The sequence below is a fragment of the Phoenix dactylifera genome, chromosome 4, assembly GCF_051530095.1.
Source record: "Phoenix dactylifera cultivar Ajwa chromosome 4, Ajwa_hap1_PhDact_Kaust_v1.1, whole genome shotgun sequence".
Taxonomy (NCBI): domain Eukaryota; kingdom Viridiplantae; phylum Streptophyta; class Magnoliopsida; order Arecales; family Arecaceae; genus Phoenix; species Phoenix dactylifera.
Genome location: NC_143193.1, coordinates 42,416,638 through 42,435,806, shown reverse-complemented (window position 1 = coordinate 42,435,806; position 19,169 = coordinate 42,416,638). Strand labels below are relative to the sequence as shown.

The following is a 19,169-nucleotide window of genomic DNA, read 5'->3' as shown; positions in this document are numbered from 1 at the left end:
AAATCAATGACTAAAATAGAGATCAAGAGAACTAAGAGGGTTCTAAAATGGGAGAATGGGATCTAATTCTTCTCCAAGGGGTTATTTATAGCTGGAAAAGGGAGGAATCAATGGTGAAATTTGAATTTTTTTTTTTGAATTGAAGAAAAGTGAAGATAATGCCAAATTGCTTCCAACTACAAGCTTAAGAAGAGAGTCATATATCAACATTTGATCAATGGATAGGATGCTCTCCTATATCTAATGGCTTGGAATGCTTTTCTCTTTTTAACTTGGGAGAGAATGTTAGAGCTAAAAATACCGGATATATTTGATTCATCAAATTTAGGCTTAAATTATCTATCTATTTTTTTTCATTGAAAGTGACAACTAAAATTATTGATATGATTTGTTTTCTTTGATGTTACATTTTTCCCCTTATGGATAGATCATTTAAAACATGAAGAATCTTAATATGCAGACATATATTTGGGCAAAGAATAATTTAGAACCTACACAAGTTGCTCTATAGAAGTCAAAGTTTTCCCAGGCTCGGGTATTTCTTGGCCTACAAACTTGAAATTTGTGATTTTGTAAAGAGCGAGAGTTGTTTATTCCACTGGAAGATTTTTGACCATGCTAGGGCTTTCTGAGATTGTATATGTACCCTTACAACTTATTGTTCTTATATTTATTTTTTTTATCCCAATTGTATGGACATCGATTTTGCTGAATTATCTAAAACATGCGCTTTATCATTTCTAGTCCGTCCTTTCATGATTCTGGAAGCAGGTGTTTGAACAAGAGAGAGAGTAGGGAAAATCAAATGTCACCAAATGCCATCATATTGGTAGCAAATTGGGTGCATTAATAATTTAGGGTTTATATAATAGATGTGGTGTGGGAGTGCAAAGCATAAGTCTAACCATATACATGGCTTTCTTCAAAAATATAGGTTGGTTACGGTCTTAAATCTTGCTTCTCTCACCAAGCAATTGTGGTCATAAGATACTCTGTGGACATGTCATAGCCTGGTTCTCTCAATTAGTGCCACAAAGTATCTCAGGTGTGATCAACATCTCAGTAGACTCTCGGATGTCTGTCAGGGAATTGGCTTTTGAAGTTATTAGAGATTTTTAGGTTTTCACCTGAAAGCTATCCATATGATATTACAATATCAAAGGGAAAACCTAGTCTGAAGTGCTACTGTAATATGATGTAAATGATATCCTAAGGAACAAGAAAGAAGCTGCAGATTTCTTAGCCAGATTAGGAACATACTACAACAGCATGTTCTGAACTATCACAAGTTGGGAGTTTGCAAGATTTGATGATACTTGATCAAACGTAGCTAGAAGGAAGTGCAACTCATTAGATAAATAGAAGCTATAAAGACTGAGAATTATTGCTGGTTTTATATTGACCGGTCAGGACGGTCGTGTGATGCATCAACTTTTGAATTAGATTAAATCAAGTCACACCTGTGTGGAAGTGCACGGCAAGCTTTACATAGGCAACAACTACTGGTGTTTGCTACAGAATTCAATGAATTTTCACGTGAACATGATAGCTAAAGATGGTTCGTATACAAGGTTGTGCAGAATAAATCATCAAGATTAGTTTCTGTGAGGATAGGCTTAAGCCTCCGTTAGGGACCAGTGCAGCCGGACCAAGAGGAGGAGTCTTCTCCTTGTATGCTGCAAGATAGCTCACTACAATATCCAACTCCTAATAAGAGATTAGATTCTTGACTTGCCATCAATTGGTGAGATCTTAAAACAACTCGCAGAAACACCTGAAGAAGGCCCTGGCATTGAGCAGCATGACATGACAAGCCTTCCTCTTAGTTGCTTGATTAGAAGATACGGGCAACACTACCTGGTTCTGCATAGGCTGATGATTTTTTGCGTCTTGAAATATATTTATGACCTCTATGTGCATTAGTGTGATGTACACAATTGAGGATGAAAATATGAACGAGTTTGTAATTGTTTTCTCTGAAAGATACAAGCATCTTTGAACAGAGAGAATGAGAAGTTATTGGTTCACAACGAACATTAAGCTTTGCATTGATGTGATTTTCTTCAATCCCTTTATACTATTGATTTGTACATTGATTCAGTAAATCACAGCTTCAGGTAACTTAACAAACTCTTTAGACAGCCAGCAACATCTCTGGTTGCCTGTGAATCTGATTGAGAGTTGTCTTCCCAAGCTCCTGTTGATTGGATTGCAACAGCGCAGCCTATGAAGCAAAAGGTGGAATGCAATACAAGGTGTATCCCATGTACCTGGCAGCCCGACACAGACCAACTCTGAGACCAGAACAGCCTACTTCTAGCTATGCTACAAGGTAGTGAAGAGATTAGTTTAATGGGTGACCATGCTCCACTTAAGCATAACACAAACCACTAGTTCATGTTCCATTCAAGGGTAACACAAACAACTGAGAGTACATATGAGAAAATGAAAGAAAAATTGGAGCTTTTATATATGTAGCTGGTGCAACTATGCACACCAGATAGATGAGAGCACATTCCACACAAGCACCTAATATGACTTCAAAACCAAAGCAAAAGATCATCTAATATTAAACAATTCAAAAAAAACAAAAAACAAAAGCCAGCTGACATTTAAAGGAGGGAACATTGTACATGAAATCCTTACTCCTACAGAGAATGCTTTTTGCATACAACCGACCCATATGAATTTTCCCAGGTTCCTTGTTTAAGATACAAAAAAGATTTTCAAATGCCCAGATACATCAAGGTCTAACCACAGGTCACAAAAGTTAGGTCAATGCTGCATTGCTTTGACATGATGCCGATAATTGCATATGCTAATTGCATCACTAGGATGGAATTGCAGACATTTAATAAGGAAAAGCCGACTTTTACTTGAGCATACATTAGCCTAAGATGAGAAGTTAACCTGTACATAAATGCAGATTGTTTGAAGCAAGGCAAAAGAATAAAGCTATAGATTGCAATGATGACAAAGTCTATACAGTTCCATTATTACCTGAGGATGGGGTTAGAGCACGGTACAGAATCTTCCCCTAATTGATTCTAGTTCAGGCACTCCAATTCAGCTAAACCCTGCATGAATCAAGCCCCCTAAGAGCAAGTTAAGATCCCCCTATATTACAAAAAGATTGTATAACACCAATTAATAACATCCAGCCTTTACGAAAATAAATAAGGTCTGGCAACGTAACTAGAGATTTAATATGAGGCCTATTGGACAATGGTCGCTGCCAATGACATCTGGAAGAATATAGGAGTCATATACTTTATCCGCTATGGACTCTGAGACAAGAAAATAATCAAGTCGCCACCCTGACACATGAACAATGAGATTAAAAATAAACAAGATGAAATCAAAAATTCATATCTTAAGGAATATCAGCTAAAAATCAATATTAGGTTCTTATATCACACCTTGCCGACTCTACAAAGCTAAAACAAGCAGCACTTCGGTATTTCCTTTAGGTATATGTATAAACAGGTCCAGATCATATTCACATTCTTGCCAAACATGTAAATTTATAGCAGGAAGCTAAACATTATGAACAATAAACAAAACTAATAGAATAAAAAGGGGGGAAAAGGAAACCAAAGAAAACCATAACTAGGAAACCATGATTAAAAGCTTTCCATTTGTCACCCGGTAAACATTTTATAAAAGAGCCCCGCAATCAAACTAAAAGCATGAACTTCTATAGATGGCAGTATACCGCACTTTTGCAATAGTATCTCTGCTTGTCTTCTTTTAGATACACAAGGGTAGCCTTAATAAATAAAACACTTTCAATTCACTAAGAATTCGTACTTTTCAAGCCAGAGCAAGCCAAGTGTGCATCTCATGCCAACCCTTGACTGGTACAAGTACAATATATCATATTTTAATCCTTGCTCAAATTTATCTTGCAAATAAGTATTAATCATATCTCTATGGAGATCAACAATATCGGAAGAGCAAAAAGTCCGTTATGATTTCAGAAGAAAAATAGATAGCTAATTAGTAATTACATATAAGGTAAAAAATTAGAGTTCAGCACAGTCAAGAATCAACTATGATAATCAGCTTTCTCCAATGCACAAAAGGGATTATCGATGAAGATAAGCCAGAACTGATTACTATAATGAAAGATCAAGTAGTTTTTTGTTTTAGATCATCTATCAACTACTATAATGACAGATGCATGTTATCAGTTGTCATGCTTTGGGTCATCTGTTCGCCACTTATTGCTCCTTAACTATTTATTTAACAAGATCCAGACCAAAACTTTAATTTACTCACAGAAAAGAAATCAGGTTGTCACCAAATCATAGGTAATTGAAATAATCAAATCATAACAACCTAGTATCAGAAAAGCCTAAAAAATTTTGAAGAACTCTCAATTTCTAGTTGACAATCTATAATGTTATTTCATTTGTTCTTGAGTTCTAAAACATTTCTGTTCTTCGGTTAGTTAAAGCAAAATTAAACAAATATTTAAGCTTATATTGATGGAAATGCGCCTATAATTGTATTTTTAAACTTAAGAAAGACTTTTGTCAATTCCAAAAAACACATTATTTCATACAAATTTCCCTAGAAAGAAAATCATTCTGCAAATTTCCACAAGAAGGAATTTGTGAAGGAATTTGTGGCAAAATTGGAATAGACAATAAACTTGGACAGTGTCAGATTTTAAGTGCGGAAGTATCGAGCAACAAGTCTATCAGCAATATTTATAATAATGCATATTTGTTAAGTGCCTCCAAGGCACAAATTGAAAATTAAACAATCATTATAGGAAATGAAATACCTTTGTTGGTTTTGCGCCCACCATGCCTATAACCCCAATAGGTATAAGCCACTACACCAGGATGTTGTTTTCTAAAGGTATCCACAAACCCTCTCAACAAAAAGTTTGACTCGAATGATTGCCTTTCTTCATCTGTAAATCCAGCACTTCTGCGATTTCCCTTGAATAAAATGTTATAAATAGATAGTATCATCACATACATCGAAAAGAGATCATATTTCCAACAATTAATGCTATATTGAATGGAACAATCCACAGATACATCATTTACATTTTTCCTAAAGATAAAGTATTTTCTCATGCTTCATCTCATGAATAAGTATTATGGATAGTAATGATACCATAAATAAAAATTATGATAATAAGTCATTAGTTTAAAAATCTACTTTAAAGCTGAGATTAAATCCTAAGTTCGTTATAACTTGATCTGTACTCATTGTTTTGGATGACACCTAAGATTTAAGCCCATAGAACCAGCATTTTACGAACTGATGATCCTAGAAAGCAAAGCTATGAACTAAGGCCAATATATGGACTGAATTTGGATCCAACGATGGTTGATCTGAGCCCAATTCTTTTATCAAAAATATTTTGTGTGGTCTGATCCAAATAACCTAACAGATTGATCAAAGATCAACCCTATCAGACTCCATTAAAATCAGATATTCGACTTGATGGATCCAATCCAGTCAAAAGAGAAAAAAATAAGGGGAGGAGAAGGCTGCTCGGTTTGGCTTCTCTGGCACCCACAGCAGCAAAGATGGAAGCCCCCCCCATACATATGCTCCCCCTAGATGTCCCTCCACCAGGGTTAACTTGGCTGACTACCATCTTCCATGGATCCTCATCCATCACTCTACTGACTAGCCAAAGTTGCTTTGAGACCTTCCATCCAGTCACCAAGATGACCATACACATTTAGGCTCATGATAAATGTTCAATAATATCTTTGATGGTTGGATCTCGATTAAAAAGCTTAATTGGTGGCTGCTAATATACTATGAGGACCCGTACAGGCATATGTTTAGTCTTACATCGGTTATTTGCCAGAAAGATCTTTGGTACTTATACAAGACCAAGGAACCTAAATAATATTTTCCTGCAAGCCTTTTGGATGAGGTCTTAGGTCGTTACAAATGATATCAAAGCGGACCCAGCCCACAGCCAATGTAGACTAGGAGATACTGCAGCACGGATCTAAATTGGATTAGAAGTACTTGTGATTGGATTTGAATGGATTTGGATCTTTAGCCTAGGAAGGACACCACAACTTAAATGGGAGGAGTATGTGAGGATCTATACAGGCGCGTGTTTAATCCCACATTGGTTATTCACCAGGAAGATCTTGGGTACTTGGACTAAGGAACCCAAATAATATCTTCCGGCTAGCCTTTTTAGTTGAGGTATTAGGTCCTTACATATACAATAAGCATCATGTTCATTGGATGCCATCAACACAGTTGCCAAGATAATCATCATGCAGCTATTGGTCATCCTATGCAACAAAAAACTAAGCTTAAAACATTGCAACTCTTCGCTTACATCCTAATAAGACTTTTATGTAGTTTCCTCTAAACCTCTCTCAAATACCTCGTCCGTATGTCATCTGCATTGAGTCATCTTAAACAAGCCAATTGAATTCAATCAAGCAATTCTAGAACCTGATTTAATGCAGAGCTGGTACTGTTCTGTCATGCAATTTCATGCCTCTCCTCTACGCTAAACCATTCTAAAGATAGCAAAATTATCACCAAAAATTCTTTTAGTAGGATAAATAAGCCAAGGAGCATTTGTAGAGATGACATGAAATATTTCAACTATTTGTGTTTTTTAGACAAACATATAAGTACATCGCTAATATGATACTTCACGCTCACTTGACTAATAGCCAATTGCTCCTGCACTTGTTAGGTTTCTTAAGACATAATATTGGTTCTGGAGTTCATGTATACTGTTAGCTTGGTATCATTCTGAACACAGTTGACCATGTTTCTAGATTTTATATACTTTACCATCATCTAGGTGCCAGCACCATTTGATATTACTGTCATAACTGTTTAATGCAGTAAAATTATATGTAATATCTGTTTAATATAGATTCCTTTAATCTTTTTGATTCAGCAAATGCTTCATTTTAGATTAAGAAATTAACTGCTCAGATGTTCTTTTTTCGTTTTCATTTATTTCTTCTTTCTAAGCTTCAGAAAAAAGCTAATCTCTTTCATGTTTGGGGAAAGAAAAGAAACTTACCTCCATAATTTTTTGTACTAGTGTTTTCATCATTAAAGGAGATACCTTGAGAAAGAATGACAGAAATAATAAGTTTAAAAAAGAATGTTTGAAGTTTTTTAATCAGAATAATCATTGATCCAATGTGGTTCAAGCACTCTATGAAGATGCACCAAGCCACCATATTCTGTAGCTTCTAAGGGGAAGGTGGTTCAAAAGAGGTAGTTTTTGTGGTAGTCATACATCCTTTAGATACTAGCATGCTTGACATTTTGAAGCCAACAGAATAAGGGAATGAGAAATATAAAATGGTGAGTCTCATAACCTAAACTAAGCATTCTATAAATCATCATGAAACATTTAATAGCATAGAAGATAGAACCACTATCAAAGTTAGAAATCAAGGTTGAGAAACCAACGAATTGCTTACTGCAGGATTAAATATATCAATCTCTTGATGAGCACAGTTCAGGTCACCGGTTAAAATCACAGGCTTGAATTTTTCCAAGTCCTGCAAAGAAAATGAAGGAATTATCATCATAAACTTACATTCTGTTTCTTAATTAGAATCAAGTTAGCTGCTATCATGGAAGTCTTATATGATTTCGAATTTCAGATGCCTTGACATAGTAAATTCCACAACCTGCAGATTCCATAAATAAATAGAGGTGTATGCAATCAAAAGCATGAAACATGACCTAGGAAATCAAACTTAAAATGTATATTGGGACAAATGGAACGTATGACACCATTGACTGGACGCAATATAAAGTAAATATCTTGAAGGTGATATACCAAATGGATTAACTTAGTACAGACTTACAAGATGGTATAAACTAATGCATTACAATACTAATCCATATGCACCTAGGTGTACAAGTGAGCTCATATTCCAGACTCTAAACTTTGAAACTAGCTGTTTTTGTGAAATTTGTCATTACATAAGATGCATGTATACTCTCTGATTTGTGATCAAAAAAATAAAATAAAATATACATAAGAGGATTCATTGTCTAATATGCATATGCACCTTAAAAGTTGAGAATTACATACTCATCGTTTTATTTCAAAGAATATTATTACAATAAGAGATATATCTTTTCTAAGTATACCTTCAAATAGATCTTCTGAATGTCCATTGACACATTTATATCTTTCCTTGAAAACATATTAAGCATCATCCCAATAAAGTATGGTACATATTATGTTACACTTGTTGACTCATATATGTTAGCAAGGTCTCGAACAACTCAAGAATTGCACAAACAAAACAAGTATGCCCATTCTAGTTTCGACAAAGTCGGGCACAAAGTATCCAAAATTATGATCCTGCTACTAACATGCTCCTTGTGTCACTAGTCAGTCCCAGAGAAATTTACTATTTTTCTGAGTTTTGCAGATGCTTTAACACTCATTACTACCGAAAGCATTTTTACTAGAATTAATGCCTGGGTCAGGTTTTAGTATTATTCTTCAAATTTTCATATCACTGTCGACTCCAAAAGTCTTAAAAACAGATATGAAGATGGCATTTTATCAATATAGGATTATTTTTCCTTATGTTCATTATTACCTGGTACTGAGTTGTATAGAATATTTTAAGCATTTAATTTCATTATGGAGTGAGTATTAAACAAATGAGTTCACCAAAAATACTAGCACACCTCAACAGCACACTTACTTTCATGTAATTGCTAAGAGATGGATCCCATTCTTTAACCCTGTAAGTCTAGCACCAAGACATAATGAAGAAGGGTCAGGGCATTAAAGAAATATTATCAAACAGAGATAACTGGATAATAAAAACAATATAAATTGAAAAAAAATGAAAAAGAATTTGCTTACCAATCTTCTTAAGCCATCACCAGAATTAGGCACATATCCAGTAATTAAGTAGAATGAATCAAACTCCACTGTAACAAGCCTCCCTTCACTATCATGATCTGGTATGCCAAGTCCATACTTCACTGAAATTGGCTTTATCTGTTGTCTTGAAAGAAGAGTAATTTTGCACCAAATTCATGTTATGATATGACCATGTTTGTATGCACAAAATAATAAAAGAGGTCATGTATTCTATACAACAAATGGGGGAAAAAATAATAAAAGAGGTCATGTATTCTACACAAGAAATGGGGGGAAAAAGGTAAGATCTTGAGATGTGAAAAGGACCTAAATTGGTACAGACCATATTTAGAGGTAGTTCAGGATTACAGCTCAGTTGCATTAAGCTCCAATGTGATGGGTCACTTAGAGGGTCTAGTTTTGCCAGTGTAGGTAGAGATGCAAATAGTATGGTAAGGTTTGATCTCCAACTACATGAAACATAACTTCGGAGGCTTGCTATCCTTGGCTACTAGATAACATTACTTCACTATCACCACAGAAAGAGATTCAAAAATATCATCCATCAGTTCTTGGAGAAAATGGTCTACTTATGATTGCTTAGACGAAACTATCTTTGAAGGCAACGGTTCTGTTTATAAATGCCTTGATGTCTTGTTATTTGTCATATTTTGCACTTTAATTTTCCCCTACTTGTGGGAGGAAATTAATGAAGAAAAGCATAGATTAGTTTTAAACTTCTATTATGACTTTGGATCTTTCTAAAATTTTAAGGTGATTTTTAATTAAGATTAATATTAAGCATAGATTAGTTCTGGTTTGTGTCCTACCTTAAGAAGGATTACGTGCAGAAGCTTTACAAAACTGCACTGCAGAAGTCCCCAAATTATTAAGATGTAGTTTCAGAAGTAGATGTGATTTCATGTGGCCGTCACATTAGAATCTAAAACTTAACATTTAGGAAACATCTTAGTAAGATGAATTTAGATCTCCTTGTACATCCTGATCAAGGTTCACAATCTCCGAACTGGACTGTGTATCAGGTTACGCACTGGTAGGAGACCAGTACGATATGATATCATATTGTCTTGAACTGCATCGGTACACCAAAAATATTTTTTTAATGGTTTCTAAGGCTCCTTTATTTAGTTTTGTGTGGATAATAGGGTTTTGTGAAGTTTGTTTTTGATGTTTAAATGTAATATGCTTTAAATTCATTTTTTTCAATTTCAGCCCATTTATGATATGCAATAAAAAAAAGAAAAAGGAAGAGAGAAATACATAGGTCCAACCTTCTGCTCACCGCATCGCTCTCTCCTTTTCTCCTCTCCTCATCTCTTTTCTCCTCTCTCACCTTAAAACAGAGAGAGAAAAGAGTATCAGGCCTTTTCTCCCTCAATTAACACCCTAAAACAGTAATGAGGCCTTTACTAAGCTGAACTGCTTGGAACTGAGGAACTCTAGGCAGTTCGGCCCAATACCAATTTGCACTGATTCGGGCACCAACTTGTACCAAGATCATGAGCCTTCCAAGATTGTGGTTGGTACAGTACAATACCAACTAAACTGGATGATTGGATCCAGCACTATATACCTTGGTCTTGACTGAACTCAAATTGATAAGTAAAAGAGAGATGGGGAGGTGCTGATCTTTGACAAAAGGGTATGACCACCTTGTCTTCGAGGATTATTTCTAGCCGCACCAAGGATTGCTCTGAGTATAAAAAACTCTAGAAGAAAATTGATTTGATTCGCCCTTTTCTCTTTTATACTGTTTCCTCCTTATTATCCTTTCTTTATCATTATTTCACTCTTCTATTTTCTCTATGTTTCTTCCTTTTTCCATCTATTTCCTTCTCACTACTTGTTCGCTCTATACCACACAAATTCTAACATTCCTGTGATCACAGTGCATGTGACTGAAATTAAAGTAATATGCACCTTATAACTGACACTAGAGGCCCTATAGCTGAGACCCGCCCTTATTTTCATCTTTTACCAATTAAAACACCAGACCTAAATTGTGAATCCAATTTTTGTACCACAACACTCATTAATACTTGGAAGTCATCTTCAAGACAATATCATACCCTATCTAACTGCCTTAAAGCATCTAGTGCAAAACCTAGGGCAGACCTACCAAGCTTCCAATATGTCCTTCAATCCACAAAACTGCTTGCTTTTGTCCTGTTCTGAGAACAGAAAGTAGTCAACTTATTTATCTTAGTGCAAACTATCTCTTATTGGTCACATGACAAAGCCTCTTCTGATTACTTCATTTGTGTAATAAATTTGCCTATTAACAAGTAAACAAACAAAAGAATTAGAGTTACAACTTTCCATTTCTTCTCTTCATAAATTCTCCTCAATTATAAATAACTCTTATTAAAGGTTTCAAATTCTAAACATAATCAATAAGCCTCATCTAGCGTGCCTTGTTCAAGATCTAATGTTTGTGCACATATTTTCCCTACATACTGAAGGTTAATCGTTGAGGTTTGTAATTAATAGGTTGATACATGTAATAAAAAAAGAATAAGAGAGTTATGCAGATATAGAACTGTCAAATGGATACTTGCATGCATTACCTATATATATATAAGAAGATCTTATAAAGTTTATAGATCCATTATGCTTGTAAATATAAGAACACGAAGATCTTAGAAGTATCAAGGTAAAACTTCCATTGAAATGACACATATGATGATATGGGCCCTTACATGCATTACCTATATATATATTTTGAAGACTGATGTCCACATTCATTGTAGCACAAAAGCAAGAGAGCCAGGTCTTTAAGGTCAGTTCAAAAATATAACCTAGCAATCCCTGACCCTAAGATATGGATACAAGATGCTAGCATGACATTCTTGCTTAGGTGATAATGGCAACGTACTCTCAAATCTCTCTCGTCAACAAAGCCAGTCATGCCCCTTCAGCATGTAAAACATAAACAAATGCTCGTCACTAATCTCGAGTAAACCAGTGTTATGCAGACAGCAGCACAAGTGTCCAAGTAACTTAAAGAACCAACACAACAACATCTCTTAAACAAGTTGGCCTAGAATAACCCACTTTATACAAAAGGTTTGCTATATACCAAATGGTTGCCATATTGGGGGCGTTTGGTAACCCCAACAGGATCACCATGGTGATCTAAGATCCCCGGTGATCCGAATGCTGGGATGATTTGATCTCCAGTGATCTAAGATCAATGTGTTTGGTAAGCCATGGTCCAGTGATTAAAAATCTCCGGGCCATGAGTAACTTGTTTGGTATGGTACGGTACGCGGATCCAAGATCACCAACCGCATAATACCACAAATACCCCTGATATATCTTAGATGGATTTTTTTTGTGTTTTTAATTCCCATGAATTAAAAATGTAAATCAATATGCTAATTCCTATAATAGCGCCATAATTTTGTCACATATTCTACTTTTAGTAGCTCTTATCATATATTTATTAATCATATAAAATATATTATAATAAAATATTAATATATTTATCAATATATTAATTATTAATATATTGTATAAAAATATATTTATTACTCCTATAAATTATTAATCTTATAAAAATATGTTATTTTTTATTATAGAATTAATATAATATATAATATCAACATAATATTATATATATATAACATTGACATAATATATTGATGGTATATTGATATATCAATTTTTCTGCTTAATTGAGGGGTATTTTTGTCTTTAACTTTCAACCCATGATCACTGCCCTGGGGTGATCTTGGATTTCCGACCTCAAAGACGGGTATCCCATCACCAAGTTGGACGGTGATGGAGGAGTGGAGGTGATTTAAGATCTCCGCTACGTAGGATCACCGTGGTACAACCAAACGCGGTGATCTCATCACCTCCACCCACATCACCCCTGATCCTGGGACGATCACCCCATACCAAACACCCCCATTTTGGTTATTCAATGAACCACAGGCAAACTTGCACTCTTGGTTTTAAAAACATCCTCGCTCCCCTATATGAGTCAAGAAACATAACGGGTTCTCATCTCTTCTAGATGCAAACCAAAAACCCCATCCCCAATCCTCTTCATTCATTACCACTTCAATTGAGAACAAAAGAGGGTAAAAACATAGAGGATAAGAGAGAAGAAGTGAAGCTTCTAGATGAAGAGAAATGCCAAATAAGAGAGATGGTTAGAAGGGAGTTATGCAAAGTCCTAACCTTTATCACCTCCCACCTTTTTAACTCCCTCTTTCTCTAAAATTATTTCCTTTTTGTCTTTCCTTTTTTCTTCCTTTGCCCTTTATTAGCTAAAATGGGGTTTGGGTACCTAGGGCAATTTCAAGAGCTAGAGATAGGCAAAACCCTTTTTTTCTTTTATTTTCATCATCCACTTAGGCAAGGCATACTTTATTTACCTTCCACCATTAGTTTGTGCTAGGACCATCTTTTCTTAAGAGTAACCAACATACTTCTACCCTTTTACACGAATCTAAGAGCTGTTTGCACAAGGCATGCCAACCACTGTTTTGTGATGTCATGCCGAAACAAATAAAGGACTTAAAAGCCCCTCCAATTAAAAAATAAAGAATAACTTAATAGTTACCTTAGCAGCAAAATATCTAATGTTGAGAGTAGTCCACCATCATACATGCCAACCAATAAGGATCAGCAAAGGCCAGCAACTGAAATCATGATTTTTCTTTTGTAGATTAAGCAAAAAAGTTTTGCATTTTTAATTGGTATGTTCTAATTCGATAAACAACATAGACGAATTGTTTCATATTTTAATGACAAGCTATCTCATCTTGAGCACATTATTACTATATTCTCTAAATTTTTAAAAAAATCTTGCATTGTTCTGGAATTTCGTCAAAAAGATTCTTCAAATTACTCTTGGTAGACTATGAACCAAGAAGTATTACTTATTTACAACTTATTTACAGATCATATGATTTATTCCTGTAACATGTCATAACTAATCCAAGAGACCTTTGTAAATTACAAATTGATGAAATTAAATGCTGTTATTGAAGGTGTGTTTCTCCTGTTGTTATTGTTCTTAGTGATACTTGTTTTCACAATTTCAATAATCCTATGTCCTTTACTTTTCTTTTTACTAACTTTGATTATCCAAAGCCTTTCCAAACTTATAGCCCATTTTCTTCATTCCCCCAACCCATGGGGAAAAACAAGGGACCTTTACCTTTAACCAAGTTGCCCTTGAGCTTGTGACAGTGCTTAAAAAACCAAATTTTGAAGCTGGTAGAGTTTCACAAGTAGGAATCATCTAACCATATATCTTCTCTGCATAAGGTTAAACTTGCTTCAGCTAGCTATATTGTGGCTATCAAAGTGCATCAAGGATAAGAGGTTATTTGGGTTACGAAAGCATTTCCCAAGGTAAAGGGCCTGTTTGGTAGGATGGAAACCCCAACAGGATATTCTTATGTGGAAAAGGGTTGCTAAACAGTGGATGAAAAGGGTGAAAGGATTCAGATGAACTGATAGAGGCTACTGCTCCCCCAGGCCCAAGTTCTAGGGGATGTTTCTGCTGACTATATTGTTCATTGTAGATATTACGAAGCATCACAAATTCAGTTATCATTTTCAACCCCTTCACTCCCCTCAAATATTATGGCATGAGATCAAAGAGAATCGACAATAATGTCACGCGATCAACATCCTCCGATCCTCCAAAGTATGCCTAATCGGAAAGAAGCTAAGGTTAATCTATCTCATAGACTTTGGATGTTGGTGCTTAAATTTGAGATTTGGAAAGGCCCAACATCACAAAATTATTGGGACGAAGGAAAGGTCAACCAAATAGTTAACCCATCTAGAATGCATATTTTAACACATTCAAGTCCTTGATTATTTAGTTGACTCTGAAGGATAATTTCAGGTATCCAACAATCTTGCTGGGTGACCTAGGTCCTACATTGAAGAAGCAGTGATGTTCACAGCTTCAAAAGAAACAAAGGAGCATAATAAATAACTCACACTCCTTACCACTAAAAATCATAAAATAGTAAAAGTGGAGCTTTTACTTGATTAGTTAATAAAACAGCAAAGTCTTATAAAAGTTATGGAGAATTCCTGAATCTCTGGTTTTGTACATACCATAGAGTACAAATCAACTAGCATTTCCCAAACAAGCTAGGTGAAGGTAGTCAACCGAGTAAAGGACATAAGGCCTTTACCACCATCGAAAATAGAACACAAACTAAATCATCCTCTTGAAATAAATGTCAGTTCTATTGAATACAAAAGGCGTACATTGATAACAACTTAGCTAAACAAATAGCAACTCTCTCTCCTTTTCCTTTGTTACACTGTAACTTACATCCACAACTATACGCAGCAAATTTATGAAGCTACTGTGCAGCATGAAGCAGACAATATAGGTAGAGGATTCTATTATACCAAACAGAAAACAATGTACAAGGCACATATAAAAAGAATCAGCATACCCGTGATATAATGGCAGTACCAGAGTAGCCAAGCTTTGAAACACTGCATGTCCAGAAGCTGTTATCATATCCCTCAATCAGACGCTCCTTGATCTCTTCTACATCCTTATCCTGTTCCCAATTTACGAGTATTAATAATCAATCAAGTTAGTCTGAGATGAGGCAAGATGATAAAGTGAAATAAAAACATTTTTTCATACAAAGATATATAGATTAGTATACATCAAGGTCGGCAGAACCGGTACCAGACACCATACTGATTTTCCGGCGACACGAGTCGGTACAAGCCCTGCCGGGCATGTACCGATAGAGGAGACGGCACGCAGACCGTGAGAGAGAGAGAGAAGGGGAGAGAGGGAGAAAGGCCAGCGGAGGGCCAGCGAAGGCCGATTGAGGCTGCAGGAAGCGCGGCCACGGCCGGACCCCTGTTTTGTTCGAAACAGAGAAACCAGTCGCAGCCTCGCTTCACGCGACCTCCGCCGGCGTCCCGCCCTCTCCCTTCCTCCCCCGCTCGCTCCCTCTTTCCTTCTCCTTCTCCAGCTCCGACAACGAATTTGGTTTCCGTTGCCGGAACCGTACCGGTCCCGCTCGCTCCCTCTTTCCTTCTCCGGCTCCGACAACAAATTTGGTTTCCGTTGCCGGAACCGTACTAGTGAAACACCAATACGGCTCGGAACTGCCGAAACCGGCCGGTTCAGGACGGTTCCGCCGACCCTGGTATACATACATGCATGCACACATTAACACATATATAGATAAGATAAATATGTTTATATATTTATGTACATGTATGCTTTATATGTATATACATAAATAAGCATATCTATGTATGTACACACAATATAGATACAATTAAATGTACATACCTATGGAAAGAGAATTTTTAGATGCACACTACACCTAATATATTGGATTATAATCTTTCTGATCATAAGATTTTTGTTGCTATGCAGAACAATGAAACTTCACTGTCGTAAGAAAGGAATTTATCTTTGAAAAAAAAAACATTTTTGCCTGTATTTTTGTCTCTTGCAAGCATAGCACATCAAAGTCTTCCTTTTGTGCCAATTGAAGTGCGGATAAACTCTCCAACTTGAGTAAAGCTCTCAAGCCATTTACATTCCAAGACATAAGTTTCACAAAGTTTGTATCCCTGGTAAGAGGAGGAGGCCTCATTGTCTTAGGATTATATGGAATCCACCCAGCTTGCGGCTTCTTATGGGCAAGTAAAGTCCAAGGTTCAGCATGGCTCAGAGAGAGACCAGCTTGATCCATTACTCCTTTATCACTTTGAATAATTGATAAGTCTTCGTTACTTGACCGGGATTGTTTTGTATCTATAATCACAAATGCACAGCATAGATTGTTTGGACAATGCTTCACGAAGTAAGAACAAAATGATGATCATGGAGAAGAAGAAAGCATACCTTGAACTTTTTTTGTTTTGACAGACAACTTTTTCTTCATTATAACAGTACTGGAATAATCTTCATTAGTGCTCTCCACAGGATGCTGTTTTCTTCTACTTCTTTTTCCTTTATTTTCAGTAATTTCTGAAACAGTGGTCGTAATTTCAGCATCCTCTTCAATGGGCAAAAACTTAGCCTTTCTTTTGAGGGTGAACTTTTAGGCTCTATGGGCTTAGCTGCTGGCATAGTATCACTGCCTGCTGAAAGGGAATTTGACCGTAAGAGAAATGCCATGTCTCCTGCAGATGCCAGTGAACAACTCATATGCATGCATCAAGACATAAAATTACCATTTTCCAGTGTTAGTGAGTAATCCTTCAGGGCCGATATTAGATCCTTCTTAGTGCCTTTTCCACGGATTCCTACATTCCTTCATATGCAGTAAGCCAAACAATAGCAGCAACATTAACAATTAGAACATGACTAAACTACTGCAAAATAACAACAAAACAATGGAAAAGTTATACCTTGTTAGTGTCCTGAGTTCCTTGACAGTCATAGAATCAAGCCTACTTGGATCACTTCTAATAGTCTCAATTCCTATGTAGCTGTCTGTAACATCGTCCTGTAATCTGAACAACTGTTATCAAACTTGTACATTAAAAAGAAAATAAAAAGAAAATTAAGAAAAAAACTCTCCAAGTCATGAATTAGAGTTTCTTTATCAATCCAACAACCTCAACAATGCTCTTCTCAGATTGCCTGGTACAATCCACACCCTTAAGTTTTTTGTCTTTCCGGCGGTCAGAATTTGTAGAAAGTGACGCTGACAACTTTGAATGACGCATTTCAGATCCAATTTCTTTCAATTTCAAGAATAGTAATTCTCCAATCCTCAATTTCCTTGGTGGCAGTGCATAACTGAAAAAACCAAATTGAATAATAAGAGACCCATGCTATGCATAACAAATATTCTAGCTAACTATATCAATTAGAGCTATTGCTACTTTTATATTTGTTTCCAAATATTAAAACTTTATTAGCCATTCGCATAACAAAGTATGGAATCAAAACGAAAAAGAACACAGATAGCAAAAAATAAAAAAATAAAAAAAAATAAAGCAAACTGGAGGGAACCAACCGAGGATACAATAATTAAAAGGAAAAAAAAACTTTTTTCTTCTTTATTTGGTAAATATCATCTCTAAATAAAATGCATCGAGACCAAAAGAAAGAGACTGATGAACTAAAGGCTAAAGCTACAAATACGAACAACATAGAGCATATCGAGGCAGACCAAGCAACATTAAATGGGCAAGTACAATCTAATATCAACAACAATCACTGAACAAGCTTTCTACAAAGCTACATCTTACGGTTCACCACCAACGGTCAAGAGAAAGAGACTGATGAACTAAAGGCTAAAGCTACAAATACGAACAACATAGAGCATATCGAGGCAGACCAAGCAACATTAAATGGGCAAGTACAATCTAATATCAACAACAATCACTGAACAAGCTTTCTACAAAGCTACATCTTACGGCTCACCACCAACGGTCAAGAGGCAGGCTCACAGCGATAGAGAAATGGTGCGTCGAGATGTTTTCTTTGTGCGAAAACCCTAACCCTAACCCTAACCCTAAGAGGAGGAGAAGCGTTGGAGGACGGTTTGGGGAGGGGGCGTCGTACGTTACGAAAATGGAGGGGGCGCGGATCGCCGGCATCGCCCGGCGGAAGCCCCGCGAAAGAGATGGCCGAATGGAGCCCGGTCGGGTGAGGAGCCGCGAGGGAATAGAATTGAAGGAAGCACCGTCTCGGTTTGCACTCCACGCGCCAAGGATTCGGGACCATCGTTCTAATCTAACCCTAGTGGCCCAACCCATCTTGCAGTGAGCTCAACATAAGGTTACAATAACATTTTAACTGCCAATTTCAATACCCCTCTATCTTATATAAAGAAGTACGAATACACCTTACACACTTACCCAGTGAGGAGGGTATTAATATCCACCTCATTTGTTAAGAGCTTGTTTGGATGCATCATCCTCTCCAAGGAACAACACTTGGATGTATCATTTGCATAGGGTGAAAGTTTTTGACAAAAAATTTTGAGCATATACGAGGCAAGTATATTTTGGTTCATAATTCTATGTCGAGCGTGATGAGATGATAGATGCTCGAGTAGTATAGGGAAAAAAATAGATGAAACGTTTCAGTTTCTGCAAATGCCCAATTAAAGCTATAAAAGGTCACAAGCTCGAGCCTAGTAGGAAATATAGCCATAGGTCTAGCGTGGGAGAACAATTCGACTAAATATAGACATATAGTAATCTAGAATCCAGAAAAAATATGAAAATTTGTCGAAAGTTTAGAAAAAAAAAGAATTAGAAAATTTAGTAAAATTAAAAATATGAGCTTTCTAAAATATTT

At 36.1% G+C, this 19,169-nt stretch overlaps 1 protein-coding gene across 42 annotated transcripts; it reads right to left on the bottom strand.

The window, feature by feature from the left end:
• Positions 1 to 2,019: 2,019 nt before the first annotated feature.
• Positions 2,020 to 18,714, bottom strand: ARP (apurinic endonuclease-redox protein). 42 transcript variants are annotated; one of them, XR_016400246.1, is made up of 14 exons: positions 18,429 to 18,709; positions 17,474 to 17,657; positions 17,264 to 17,361; positions 17,087 to 17,166; positions 16,755 to 16,996; positions 16,342 to 16,664; positions 15,328 to 15,438; positions 8,867 to 9,004; positions 8,703 to 8,750; positions 7,452 to 7,532; positions 4,793 to 4,952; positions 3,197 to 3,317; positions 3,001 to 3,077; positions 2,020 to 2,325 (listed from the first exon to the last, which is right to left on the bottom strand). XR_016400246.1 is itself a non-coding variant. In XM_088719897.2 (12 exons), exons 5-12 carry the CDS (start codon positions 16,792 to 16,794, stop codon positions 3,196 to 3,198), a joined length of 1,023 nt encoding a protein of 340 aa, XP_088576023.2. In that variant the 5' UTR covers positions 16,795 to 16,996; positions 17,087 to 17,166; positions 17,264 to 17,376; positions 17,474 to 17,657; positions 18,429 to 18,569; the 3' UTR covers positions 2,969 to 3,195. The 42 variants fall into 42 exon arrangements, 5 of the variants coding, with proteins under 5 accessions (XP_088576023.2, XP_089786251.1, XP_089786252.1 ...); XR_016400265.1 differs by having other exon boundaries at positions 4,793 to 4,941; positions 7,441 to 7,532; positions 18,429 to 18,630; XR_016400255.1 differs by having other exon boundaries at positions 16,755 to 16,993; positions 18,429 to 18,620.
• Positions 18,715 to 19,169: the final 455 nt, after the last annotated feature.